This window comes from Periophthalmus magnuspinnatus, chromosome 18, assembly GCF_009829125.3.
Source record: "Periophthalmus magnuspinnatus isolate fPerMag1 chromosome 18, fPerMag1.2.pri, whole genome shotgun sequence".
Classification (NCBI taxonomy): Eukaryota; Metazoa; Chordata; class Actinopteri; order Gobiiformes; family Gobiidae; genus Periophthalmus; species Periophthalmus magnuspinnatus.
Window position 1 is genome coordinate 27533955 of NC_047143.1, and position 13364 is coordinate 27547318.

A 13364-nucleotide genomic window follows, 5' to 3' on the forward strand; every position below is an offset into this window, starting at 1 on the left:
AGGAAGAGGAGGAAGAGGAGGAGGAGGAAGAGGAGGAGGAGAAACGCACCTGCCCCTGTGCGCAGACGAGGACTGGGTAAAAACATGTTCAAAAATTAAAAACACACCTAGAGCTTCATTCACACGGTTTAAGTTTAAATCGAAAACTGCGTTAAAAACTAAGAGGATCTGACCGGCAGGGGGCGCTGTTCCATAGATCTGACCGGCAGAGGGCGCTGTTCCATAGATCTGACCGGCAGGGGGCGCACACACGTAAACACAATCATTAGCTAGTTTGATAAATCCTGTTCCGCCGGCGCTGAACGTTAACAAACACTTTTTAAAACTTCTCAGATTTGTGATGTCATAGGTAAAGTTCCGGAGGGGCCCTGTGCTGTTTAAGTTCATAAAACATTTTGAGCTTTACCGTTTCCATAGAGACAAACATGTTGGTAACACTCACCAGGAGGGTTGTGCGTGGTGCAGGTCTCTCGATGTCCCTCCGGCTGCAGGGTCCAGGGTCTGATCCTGGACCACGAGACCAAAGTGGAAAATAAACTGAGACGTATTTGCAAAACGGTTAAAACGTATAAAGACGAAGCGGAGAAGACGATGGCGACGACAGCACGGACTTACCACCGCCTCAGAGAACGACTCGAGAGCGCCACCGGTACGAACGCAGACCGACCCAGACTAAACCAGACCGACCCAGACTAAACCAGACTAAACCAGACTGACCCAGACTAAACCAGACCGACCCAGACTAAACCAGACTGACCCAGACTAAACCAGACTGACCCAGACTGACCCAGACTAAACCAGACTGACACAGACTGACCCAGACTAAACCAGACTGACCCAGACTGACCCAGAGTAAACCAGACTGATCCAGACTAAACCAGACTGACCCAGACTAAACCAGACTGACCCAGACTAAACCAGACTGATCCAGACTAACACAGACTAAACCAGACTGACACAGACTAAACCAGACTGACCCAGACTGACACAGACTGACCCAGACTGACACAGACTAAACCAGACTGACCCAGACTGACCCAGACTAAACCAGACTGATCCAGACTAACACAGACTAAACCAGACTGACACAGACTGACCCAGACTGACACAGACTAAACCAGACTGACCCAGACTGACACAGACTAAACCAGACTGACCCAGACTGACACAGACTAAACCAGACTGACCCAGACTAAACCAGACTGATCCAGACTAACACAGACTGACACAGACTGACACAGACTGACCCAGACTGACACAGACTGACCCAGACTGACACAGACTGACACAGACTGACCCAGACTGACACAGACTGACCCAGACTGACACAGACTGACCCAGACTGACACAGACTGACCCAGACTAAACCAGACTGACCCAGACTGACACAGACTAAACCAGACTGACCCAGACTGACCCATCTTTAAATGTCTGAGACCAGTTGTTAACGAGCTCAGACCCTTTTATTAAAAACATGTTCATTTCCAGCTCTTCAGGTGAGTTTTGTTAAAGGCGCCAAAGACTTGAGCAGAAACTTGACGTCTCTGCGGAAACGGTCGGAAAGCCTGGAGCTGAAGACGACGGAACTGAAAGAACAAGTCCAAAAACAACTGGAAGAGCTGCTGCGAACTGAGGTGAGGACTGTGCCAGATGCCCTTCCATCCCACCGTGCTCCTTCAGTGTTCGGCTGCAGATGGAGCAGTTAAATGTCTGGAGATGGTCTGATGTTTGACTCATATTTTCCTTTGAACCTCCAGTTTTCAAATTGCTAATAAAGTCCGTGCTGCTAATTGTCATTTTCAAGGCGCTTCATTCCCCACTGCCAGCAGGGGGCGATTTTGTTTGATTCTATTCTTTTTTTCCAGGTGGAGGTGGACATGAGGCTGCGCTCCTGTCTCGGCTCCTGTCAGTCCGGCTCATCGTGGTCAGTGAATCTGGAAGACTACGCGACGCTCCGATCTCAAACGGAAAAAATCCACAACAAAGCGAGGGAACCGGATTACGCGACGCCGGGAATGATTCCGCAAATCCGGACGGCGCCGGTCGACTTCGGACCGGACCCGAGCCCTATTTATAAAATCATCAGGACCGTTCTGGACGAGGGACTAAACTTGTTTGAAGACGTGCGTCCAAATCAACTGGAATTTGAAGACGTTTACGATTCGTCAGAACTTGAATAAATACGTTTTTGTTTTTTTATTTTAATTAGTTTGATATTAATCACAATCAAAAGGTGAAATTTGAACGACTCCATTTACCAAATCGGAAATGATGCAGTTACAAGAACACAGACTACTCCAAGTCTTTACGAAGATGCTCAGCGCGGAACGTCGTCCACTTCAGATGAATGTGATTGACAGGTGGATCAGCCAATCAGGGACAGGCATGATCTGTCCGTACCAAAGCAAATATGGCCGCTAACGAGGAAAAAAGAAAGAAAAATACATCACAGGGACAGAAAACATGGCGGATTTCTGCAAAGCCCCAAACTGTTCAGCTGCTACAGGTTTGAGACACGTTGATTCTGTTCAAAATGATGGTCGACCAATCAGGTTTTTTGGCGTCTTTTGTGTTTGTTTTGACTTCTTCTTGTTGCCATGTTACCGAGAAATTCTACAGTGTGTTCTTTAAACGTGTGCAAAATAAGGGACTTCAGTTACAGTCTGAGGTGGAAGAAGTACTCCAGTTTGTTACTTAAGTAAAAGTACAGATACTGGAGCGAGAAAATACTCACGTAAAAGTAAAAGTATGACATGAAAAAATCGACTTAATTAAAAGTATTAAAGTAACTGTTTTGTTTTTTTTGTGTGTATTTTTGTTCAAATTATGAACGTGTTAAAAATAAATCTATAATACTTTTACTTTTCAGTCCTGTAGTGAAGTAGAAAGTACAGATACTGCTCTCAAATGTACTCAAGTAAAAGTAAAAAGTACACACTGTAAATGTACTGTACTTTACTACTTTTACTATGTTCTGTTCCGTCACTGGTGGCAATACTTGAACGCTTCAAAGGTGCAATGTGTAACTTTTCTGGTGGAGGTTTGTCACTGTGGATTTATGGATTTATTTTGCTGACAATAAGAAATTTTAAGAGATGTTTGTTGTTTAAATGTGAAATAGCTCCATGTTTACATCGTTTTCACAAATGTGCACAGGGTTTTTGCAGGATTTTTAGTGTTTTTGCGGGTTTTTTTCAGGATTTTTTCAGGATTTTTGCAGGGTTTTTACAGAATTTTTAACTGTGTTTTTTACAAGGTTTTGGTGATTATTTATAGACACAGTAAATATAAAAATAAACCTCAATATTCAAACCTCGCCTTGTCTTATTTACTTATGAAACAGTTCAGTATTTTTAAATTATTTTGTTTATTTTGATCAGTTTGAAACCCAACTCAATGTCTGTAACATGTGCACATTCTAAAAAAAACAAAAAACACCATTTAAATAAATATCCAGCACAACATTTGTAATACAGGGCTTTTATTTTGACAGTCCTGTGTGACTTCCTGTTACACTGCAAAAACTGAACCAGTCCAGGAGTTAAAATATCATCACATGTGTTTTCTGTTTTTGTTTATTTCTTGTTTAATTTTCCTCCAGCTCAGTTTGGGGTGTTCTCAAATATCGAGGTGTGTTTTTTTTTAAATTCCAACCCCATCTTTAGATAAATGTTTTAGGCGTGTTTCAATATTTATTTATTCTTTCTAGCAAAAAATAAGTCAAGTATAAAAAAGTACACTTAAATATTCTTGCTGTACTTTTAACAACGCTCCACTGTGTTTTTTTAAACTCCACAAACCTTCGCTAGAATCATCTGGATCATTTCAGTCCCAGAATTGCCAATCTCTACTGAACTAAACGGAAAAGGAGCCGTTAAAATGATCGAAAACTACCACATCATGACATCACAAGGTGGAACAGAGCACTTTGAGCTTTGGAGATGCACCAAACATGTGTGAATGAAACAAAACACAACTCCAGGTCTGTTTTTGAGGAGAGAACAGCATCCATTTTGTGTAATATAGAACCTTTAAGCTATAAAAACCTCTGTTCAGTTTAATGCCACACTTTGTAACATGCTAACAGAGCAACAGCATCTCCATGGAGACGAACAGGTGACAGACTTTTATCATTTTAACTCCTGTAGGTTAGATTCTTGCAGTGTCCGTGTTGTTTCTCGTTCATCAGGACTGGAAAAACGGGCGTATCTTCATGCTGATGGCTTTGAGCGAGTACCAGCTGCCCTTCCAGTTCATCCACACCATGCCGTCGTCCGTACCGTGCTTCGCCATCAGTTTCGTGTAAGCCCCGCCCATGTAGTACCGCCCGTTCGGATTGGCCGAGTGGCAGCGGTTGTACCACCAGCCGCCACCGTCCTCCCGCGAGCACTGTTTGGACGGGTCCCCGGGATTCCTACGAAAAGAGGAAAGATCTGTAAGAACAACCGGATAAGACACGCCCCCTCGGCCCTGGAGAGAGACTAGTGGCTGCTCCAGGTACTGCAGCTCTGACAGGGCATCCAGCTTTCACAAAAGTCGGGTTTTATCGGGATTCTTCTCTATTTCCACAACACGAACGTAAACATTTTAAATCCTCAAAGCGCCTAAAAGTTAGCGTTGTAAGATTTAGCGTAGCTCCGTTCTAGCAGCTGTCACTCTGATTGGTCAGAACTAGTCACGTTTCTGATGTCACATGATGGGCGGGGCTAGGACAACATTCAGGAAGTAGTGGAGAAGGATTTTTTTAAATTTTTTTTTGACATTTCGTACCAATGACAGGTCAATGAAAACAACACAACGCCATCTTTGGTTTATCTTCCAGATCTTATTATACTTCCATTACTACTATAACTATTACTACTACTAATACTACTACTTCTTCTTCTACTGCTACTGGTACTGCTACTGCTACCCTCTCTCTGTCTCTGCTGCTGTCAGACTCGTCACTTTGGTCTTAAATGTTCGTTTTAACCCTCTACATGATCCTGGGGTCTGTGCACACTGGGATGTGAGTGGTTCTCTGGTGTAATGCTCTTTGCGTCCTGCAGGGGGAGACGCTCTCACCAGTTGTCGTTGTCGCGGTCGTAGGTGCTGAACATCATGCCGTTGTGGATGGTCATGGTTCTGTTGATGCCGATGAGTTCGGTGGAGCCTTCGAGGAGACAGTTCCCCGCGGTGCCGCTGTAGACGTCCACGGCCAACATGTAGTTTGTGGAGTCGGACTGAACCGTGAAATGTTGGTACTGAGCGTAAACCTGCGACACACGGGAACGGGTTTAAACTGTGTACGGACGATAAAACACGTCTGAACTATAAAAGGGCGAGGGTTAGGTTGGGTTGAGTTAGGGTTCAGTTTGGCTTGATTTAGGGTTAGGTTACAGTTGAGTTAGGCTTGACTTTGGGTTGAGTTTGGTTTAGAGTTGGGTTAGGGTTGGGCTAGGTTTGAGTTTGGGTTGAATTAGGGTTGAGTTAGACTTGAGATAGGGTTGACTTAGAGTTGAGGAATATTTGAGTAAGGTTTGAGTTAGGATTAGGTTAGAGTTGAGTTGAGTTAGAGTTGAGTTTGGGTTGAGTTAGTTTGAGTTAGGTTTGAGTTTGGGTTGTTAGGAATGAGTTAGAGTTGAGTTAGGGTTGAGTTAAGGTTGAGTTAGGACTGAGTAAGATTTGAGTAAGGTTTGAGTTAGGGTTAGGTTAGCGTTGAGTTTGGGTTGTTAGGGTTGAGTTAGAGTTGCGTTAGCATTGAGTTAGGGTTGCGTTAGCGTTGAGTTAGGTTTTAGTTTGGTTTGAGGTTGGGTTGAGTTAGGGTTGAGGTTGGGTTGACTTTGGGTTCAGTTATGGTTCAGTTTGGGTTGAGTTAGGGTTAGGTTAGAGTTGAGTTGAGTTTGGGTTGAGTTAGCGTTGAGTTTGGGTTCAATTATGGTTGAGTTAGGTTTGAGGTTGAGTTGAGTTTGGTTTGAGTTTGGGTTCAGTTATGGTTGAGTTTGGGTTGTTAGGATTGAGTTAGCGTTGAGTTAGGGTTACGTTAGCGTTGAGTTTGAGTTGAGTTAGGATTGAGTTGGGCTTGAGTTTAGGTTGTACCTTTGTGCCGCTCCAGTCCTCCATCTCCACCAGCAGCGTAGTGGGTCCCATTTTAGAGATCTGACTGATTCTGTCGTTTCCAAGCCAGTATTCACCTGCACAAATGTGACGGAATTCAACTCACAACCTGAGACACAGGCTAACCACTCTGCCACAGTCACACAGGGAGGACATGCACGCTCCACTCAGAGAGACCAGAAGTCAAACCCACAACCTCCTGGAGAGAGGGAGGGCACAGGATGACCACTCTTTTCGTACCTGGAGTTTGGCAGTGTCCTTTGCCGACGTCCAAAGCGATATTCCCAAAACCTTTCCTGTAGTCGTCCCAACGGCGGCCGAAGTCCACGCTACCGTCCAGTCGGTTCTGAATCACCAGCCAGCCTGAAAAAAATAAAAATAAAATACAGTGAAATGAAATAATGATCTGAGCGTGAAATAAACGGAGATGATGATGAAACACACACCTCCATTTTGAGTCTGCTGGTCACAGTAAACTCTGTACGGAGCAGAAGAAGGATCTGGACGAACCAAATACATCTGAGACTCAAGACCTCCACGACGGAAGATGTCCTCACACTCTTTACCTGGAAAGAAGAAGAAGAAGAAGAAGAGAGGGTCAGAGGAGAGGAGGAGAGGAGGAGCAGAGGGGCAGAGGAGCAGAGGGTCAGAGGGATAGAGGAGTAGAAGGTCAGAGGGGCAGAGGAGAGGAGGAGCAGAGGAGAGGAGGAGCAGACGGTCAGAGGATGCAGAGGGTCAGAGGAGCAGAGGAGAGGAGGAGCAGAGGGATAGAGGAGCAGAGGGGCAGGTCACATGATGCAGAGGAGCAGGTCACATGATGCAGAGGGATAGAGGAGCAGAGGAAAGGGTCAAAGGAGCAGAGGGTTAGAAAAGCAGAAGAGAGAAACAGAGGAGAGGGTCAGAAGATGCAGAGGAGCAGAGGGTCAGAGGAGCAGAGGAGCAGGTCACATGATGCAGAGGAGCAGGTCACATGATGCAGAGGAGCAGAGGAGCAGGTCGCTCTCACCCGACACCACGGGGACGGGGCACTTGGTCTTGCAGGGCTCTTGGCAGGACTGGGTCTGGGTCTGAATGGCCTTCTCCAGTTTTTGGATCTTCAGTCGGACCTTGTCCAGGACGCCCTGAGGTCACATGACGTCACGGTTAAACTAACTCAGATCTGAACTTTACTGCCCCCGGTGGCTCCTTTGGACACGACAGTTTAAGGCTCAGGTCAAGTACGAAACAATAATAATGTAGAGAATTTTAGAAGTAAATTAAAGTCATTTCATGTAACACAAACTTAAACCTGGATGTAAAGAGGATTGTGTCTGTGTATTTGTACTTCGTGTAGTTGTACTTTGTGTATTTGTACTTTGTGTAGTTGTACTTTGTGTAGTTGTACTTTGTGTATTTGTACTTGGTGTATTTGTACTTTGTGTAGTTGTACCTGTAGGACCCTGATGGTCGAGGGCAGATGAGTGTCCACTGTCTCCTTGATGTACGCGTGCTGCTCCTCCACCCGGTCTGTGTACTGCCCCACCACGTCATTGTTGTCTATGGAAACATTTTGAACATTTTTACAAACGGAAACTGGCAGAAAAAAAAAAACAAACTGTCCAGACCAGAGTTTAGTTTAGAGTTTAGAGCATTTGTACAAAGAGCGGCCTCGCCTCTCCACAGATCTGACCCGTTTCCATGGAGACGGATGTGTGTAATGCCATAAGGTGGAACATAAAGGTTATCTTATGTTTATTTTACATGGAATAGCATCTCCATGGAGACCAGCACACGGCAGAAATGTCAGAAAAGTTACACAGTGCAACTATTTTTTAGCAAGAAATGAAAAATGTTTAGCTCAAAATGCTCTGATCCACCTTGTGATGTCATCAAGTGGTAGTTTTCATGTTAACTCCTCCTTTTACCTTTAGTTCAGTCGAGATAAGAGACAACTCCAGGACTGAAATAAAACAAATGATTCTATAAATGAAGGTGTGTGGAGTTTAAAAACACGGCGGAGCACTTCCTGTATCACCACATGATGACATCACAAGGTGGGACAGAGTGTTTTGTTGTGTGTGTGGCTCTCACTGTTGATGACCCTCTGCCGCTCCCTCAGGTTGGTGGACATGCTCTTCACGTAGTTGAAGACCTGGTTGGACTCTCGGCTCAGTTCCTCCACTTGGGGGCGTAAACTGTTGAGGCTCTGGGTAAAAACGCAAAAAAAAAAAAAAAATGAACAGAAGAAAAACTCAAGAGACGAAAACGAAATCATGGAGCGGAAAACGATTCTTACGATTCTGACGCTTCGTTCTTGTTTCTGGAGCATCGTTTTCAGCTCACAGCCGTTTGGACACAGCACGCCCTGGAAACACAGAGGTTATGTCAGGAGGAAGACCTGGTTTAGTCCTGGTTTAGTCCTGGTTTAGTCCTGGTTTAGTCCTGGTTTAGTCCTGGTCTAGTCCTGGTCCAGTACCATCTCGTCCATGGCGTGGGTGCAGCCTCCGCTCTCTGGTTGCTCCACCTTCTCCTGCTGCTGTGGCCCGGTCACTGTGGTGGTGCTTGGACGTCCACTGTACCTGGACAACACAAATAAAACAAGATAAACTAAACATCACAAATGAAACAACAAAATAACAAAACAAAACGTCACAAAAACAAACCAAATATCACCAAAAAATCACAAAAAAATCACAAAAAATCACAAATATCACAAATAAAAAACACAAATAAAACGAGAAAAGAAAACATCACAAAAACAAACAAAATATTACAAAAAAATCACAAAACAAATCAGAATTTTTTTTTTTTTAAATAGTAGTCGCAGTAGTCGTAGTTTCAGTAGTAGTAGTAGTAGTTTCAGTAGTAGTAGTCGTAGTAGTTTCAGTAGTAGTAGTAGTTTCAGTAGTAGTAGTAGTAGTAGTAGTTTCAGTAGTAGTAGTTTCAGTAGTAGTAGTTTCAGTAGTAGTAGTAGTAGTAGTAGTTTCAGTAGTAGTAGTTTCAGTAGTAGTAGTAGTAGTTTCAGTAGTAGTAGTAGTAGTAGTTTCAGTAGTAGTAGTCGTAGTAGTAGTAGTTTCAGTAGTAGTAGTAGTAGTAGTTTCAGTAGTAGTAGTCGTAGTAGTTTCAGTAGTCGTAGTAGTTTCAGTAGTAGTAGTCATAGTAGTACTTCTAGTGTCAGTCGTACCGTCCTCCAGAGCTGATGGGGGGGGGGTTGTAGCGGCTGCTCAGGTAAAGTTCTCGTCCTCGGGTCAAAGGTCGGTGACCTCGAGCGTCCACCGTCGCCGTGTTGTTCTGAGGGTCACATTTAGATTTAGAGAAAAATCCAAAACAGAAACGTCATTTTGTGAAGAAGAAAAGTGAAAAGTACAAACCGTGGAGGGTTTTTTTCCATCCTGTGAAACGAGAAACAAAATATAAATATTATACGTGAATAATATTTAATCTGTACAATTATACATTATATAAACAAAACTAAAACACAGAATAAAAGAAAGATGCAAAGATCAAGTCAGGGTTTGGAGTTAGTCCTGGTCTAGTCCTGGTCTAGTCCTGGTCTAGTCCTGGTCTAGTTCTGGTCTAGTCCTGGTTTAGTTTAGTCCCTGTTCCAGTCCTGATCTACAACTGGTTTTGTTTAGTCCCAATTTAGAAGCTAATCTAATCTAGTCCTAGTTTGGCTCTGGTTCAGTCCTGGTTTAGTCCTGGTTCAGTCCTGGTTCAGTCCTGGTTCAGTCCTGGTTCAGTCCTGGTTTAGTCCTGGTTTAGTCCTGGTTCAGTCCTGGTTCAGTCCTGGTTCAGTCCTGGTTCAGTCCTGGTTTAGTCCTGGTTCTGTAATGGGATGCTTTAATCCAGACCTGGTCCTGGTTAAATCCTGGTCTCTTCCTGGTCTAGTTCTGCTTCAGTCCCGATCTAGTCCTGATTAAATTCTGGTCTAGTCCCAATCTGGTCCCAGTCTAGTCCTGCTCTTGTCCCGGTCCAGTCCCAGTCCAGTCTCGGTCCAGTCCCGGTCCAGTCCCGGTCCAGTCCCAGTCCCAGTCCAGTCTCGGTCCAGTCCCGGTCCAGTCCCGGTCCAGTCCCGGTCCAGTCCCGGTCCAGTCCCGGTCCAGTCCTTTTTCTTACTGTGTCATAATCGTCGTAGTCTTGGGCCCAGGCTGCAGAGCCGAGCAGAACCAGCATCAGGAGCAGCTTCATTCTAACGTTGGTGCTTGTCTTGGATCCAAACCGGTTTTGCTCGGGTTTTTATCCCCTCTGCCGGACTTAGACCCAGACCTGGACTTGGACTTGGACCAGGTCTTGATCGATCCTGGGAGAGGATCCGGGACGGTTTACTCAGCCCGTCCTCCGCAAAGTCCAACGTCCAGTTTGTCGACCCCAGGTTTGTTTGAAATGACTGAACATTTTTGGGAAGAAGCAAAGACGTGTGTAAATGTACAAAATAAAAGTACAAAATAAATGTACAAAACAGACATAATCTTCAGGTCAATGGTGCAAATCCAGGCCCTTGAGCAAGACACTTCTCCACTTTGATAATCTGAATGAGTAATCTGATTTCTTTCTGATTCTGTGCAGGTTTTGACAAAGAAAATTATGTAAAAAAAGACAAAAAAAAGACAAAAAGAAACAACAGAACATATTAAAGATTTATTCAGAGTTATTATTAAAGCTCCCATAATGCACTGCTCTAATGTTCCCTCGTCACACACAGACCTGGAGTTGTGTTTTGTTTCATTCTCACATGTTTAACACACAAACCTGCAGATTTAGGCTGAGTTCTTCTCTCAAACTGAAAACACTCTGTTCCACCTTGTGATGTCATCATGTGATACAGGAAGTGCTCCACTGTGTTTTTAAACTCCACACACCTTCATTTATAGAATCATCTGGATCATTTCAGTCCTGGAGTTGTCTCTTATCTCGACTGAACTAAAGGTAAAAGGAGGAGTTCACTTGAAAATTACCACTTGATGACATCACAAGGTGGAACGTTGCATTTTGAGCTTTGGAGATGTAACAGACTAGTAATAAAATGTGACTCAAACATGTGAATGAAACAAAACACAACTCCAGTCTGTTTTTGATGTACTAATCACATTATAACATGATTTAAAGCTACAAGAGTCAGTTTTGTGTCATACAGGAGCTTTAAATTCATTGCTCTTTGTCTTTCAAACATAAATATCGATTGAGCCAATGTGACTAAAATGTGACTAAAATGTGATGATCTGAAATCTGAATGTCGTTGGCACCAAACCAGGTCGACCTGAGTTTAAAAGGTCCTGAGTACAAAGGTCAAAGATCAAATGAGTAAAAGCTGATTCAAAACAAAGGGACAGGTTCATTCACTTCTGTTCAAACTGGTAGAACTGAAGCATTTTCCTCAAAAATATAAATAAAAATCTGAATGAGTTTTTCACCGTTAAAAAAGAACAGTCTAAATGAAAATGGATGAATGGCACAAATGCCATCTCGGACGCTTGTGTCCACGATCTTGTCCTTTTGGTCATTGCCCAGAGCTGATGACCACAGGTGAGGGCAGCAAACGACCAAGTTCAGATCTGTCCACTGGACAAAGCGTTTCTCTGCTCGTCCAAGACGCTTCTTCAGTTCTGAACTGAACAGAACTGAAGAAGCGTCTTGGACGAGCAGAGAAACGTCCAACCAGACTCTGTGGGGAAAAGTCCAGAAGTGAAAAAAATAAATTTTTACTTAACATAAATACGATTTACAAACTGAGTTTTATGTTACAGCTTCTGAAACTTTAACAAACTACACAACAGTTTTTAATAATAAAAGTTTTTATTCAGTTCATAATTATCACTTATGCTGTATAGATTTTCCCCACTGGATGGCGCAGTGGAGCTAAATAACTCAGTGTGAAGCTCATGTCATGGAGCGTCTTTTACAGTTAAGATTAAAACACGAGCGTTTTATTATTATTAAGCCCGAGCTTGAGAAACTGCGTCCGGAGCCCGGAAAACGGCAAAAATCAAGTCGTAAACACAAAAAATCAGAACTCGACGAGCTCTAATTGTCACCAAAGACTAGGAGCAAAAACAACAAAAGACGACTCGGTAGCGCCCCCTAACAACCTCAATTCATTTTTTTAGACAAAGTTTCAGACAAGTGAAAATTGGCACAAACATCCCCCTGGACAAACTGATCAAAAAAGCCAATCAGGACATAGCTCTACATGCAAACATGTTACCGTGGTAACGTAAGAACTGTGTCGTTGAAATACACGGGGTTCAGAGTCCTGGACTTCGTTGTGGACTAAATAAACGCTCTACACTAATCCAACTATGGCCTAAAGTTCAAGTTTGCCAACAGATGAAGAAATCTAAAAACACAATTAAAATGATGAAAAATGTCTCCGTGGCTCCTCCTTAAAAAGTCAAAATAATTACACAAACGGAAGGAAACACCAAACTTTTTAAAACAGACAAAGATGAAACTTAGTATGAAAATAGTCCATGTCATGAAAAAAACTCCGTTATGACCCTAAACCCAACAGGAAGTCGGCCATATTGGGCGGAACCCCATTTTTTGAAAATTGGTCTTCTCTCACTTTTAATATCTCCACCTTGGGATTTCTTTCAAAATGCTTTAAAATTTGTACAACTAACCACGACCCATGTGCAATTAAATATTATTGTTTAGATTTTTGATTAATTCTAAAATGTGGGTGTGGCTACAAGTCAGTGGGAATTTTGAAAAGCGATGAAAAGTGACGTTGAATTGAATTGGTCCCAGTAAAACATTTATGTGCATTGATGACCTGAATGCAGCAATGTACAAGTTTTATAGCTTTGATATAAAACCGCTCTATAGCGCCCCCTTGAATTTTTGAATGGGACCAAAAATATTACTTTGTCATAAACATTTCAAATTTGGCATGGACGTCCGTATTCCCATACTGAAAAAAAAAGTCAAAAAGAACATACCTCTATTTGCAATCGTGTTGCCATGGCAACATCCAACATTTCTCATTGAAATACATAGAAAAACTTATAAAACATATAAAAAATAATTACTTTGTCATAGACCATTGGAATTTAATACACATATTCCACTCATCATACTGAACAAAAAATCCAATGAAGACCCACCTCTAATTCCAAATGTGCGGGTGTGAAAATTTCAGAAATGGTTTCATTGGGATGAATGGAGTAGTATTACTGAGACGCTGATTTTGGGGGGAGGGGCGATGTAAGTGAGAACAAAATGCAGGATCTTCATGGTGGCATGGGCCTTTATCACTGCTTGCAGTTTTAATATTATTTTTAAATATAAAT

The 13364-nt window shown here is 43.0% G+C and overlaps 2 protein-coding genes across 2 annotated transcripts; one reads left to right on the forward strand and one right to left on the reverse strand.

Moving 5' to 3' along the window:
* Positions 1–30: 30 nt before the first annotated feature.
* LOC117386134 (fibrinogen alpha chain) lies at positions 31–3316 on the forward strand. The gene is made up of 4 exons (XM_033983444.2): positions 31–76; positions 466–649; positions 1489–1634; positions 1866–3316. Exons 2-4 carry the CDS (start codon positions 592–594, stop codon positions 2178–2180), a joined length of 519 nt encoding a protein of 172 aa, XP_033839335.1. The 5' UTR covers positions 31–76; positions 466–591; the 3' UTR covers positions 2181–3316.
* Positions 3317–4041: 725 nt separating this feature from the next.
* fgb (fibrinogen beta chain) lies at positions 4042–10278 on the reverse strand. The gene is made up of 12 exons (XM_055229161.1): positions 10191–10278; positions 9260–9386; positions 8552–8654; positions 8372–8440; positions 8167–8281; positions 7526–7632; positions 7103–7217; positions 6543–6662; positions 6337–6459; positions 6079–6173; positions 5065–5255; positions 4042–4414 (listed from the first exon to the last, which is right to left on the reverse strand). Exons 1-12 carry the CDS (start codon positions 10261–10263, stop codon positions 4186–4188), a joined length of 1467 nt encoding a protein of 488 aa, XP_055085136.1. The 5' UTR covers positions 10264–10278; the 3' UTR covers positions 4042–4185.
* Positions 10279–13364: the final 3086 nt, after the last annotated feature.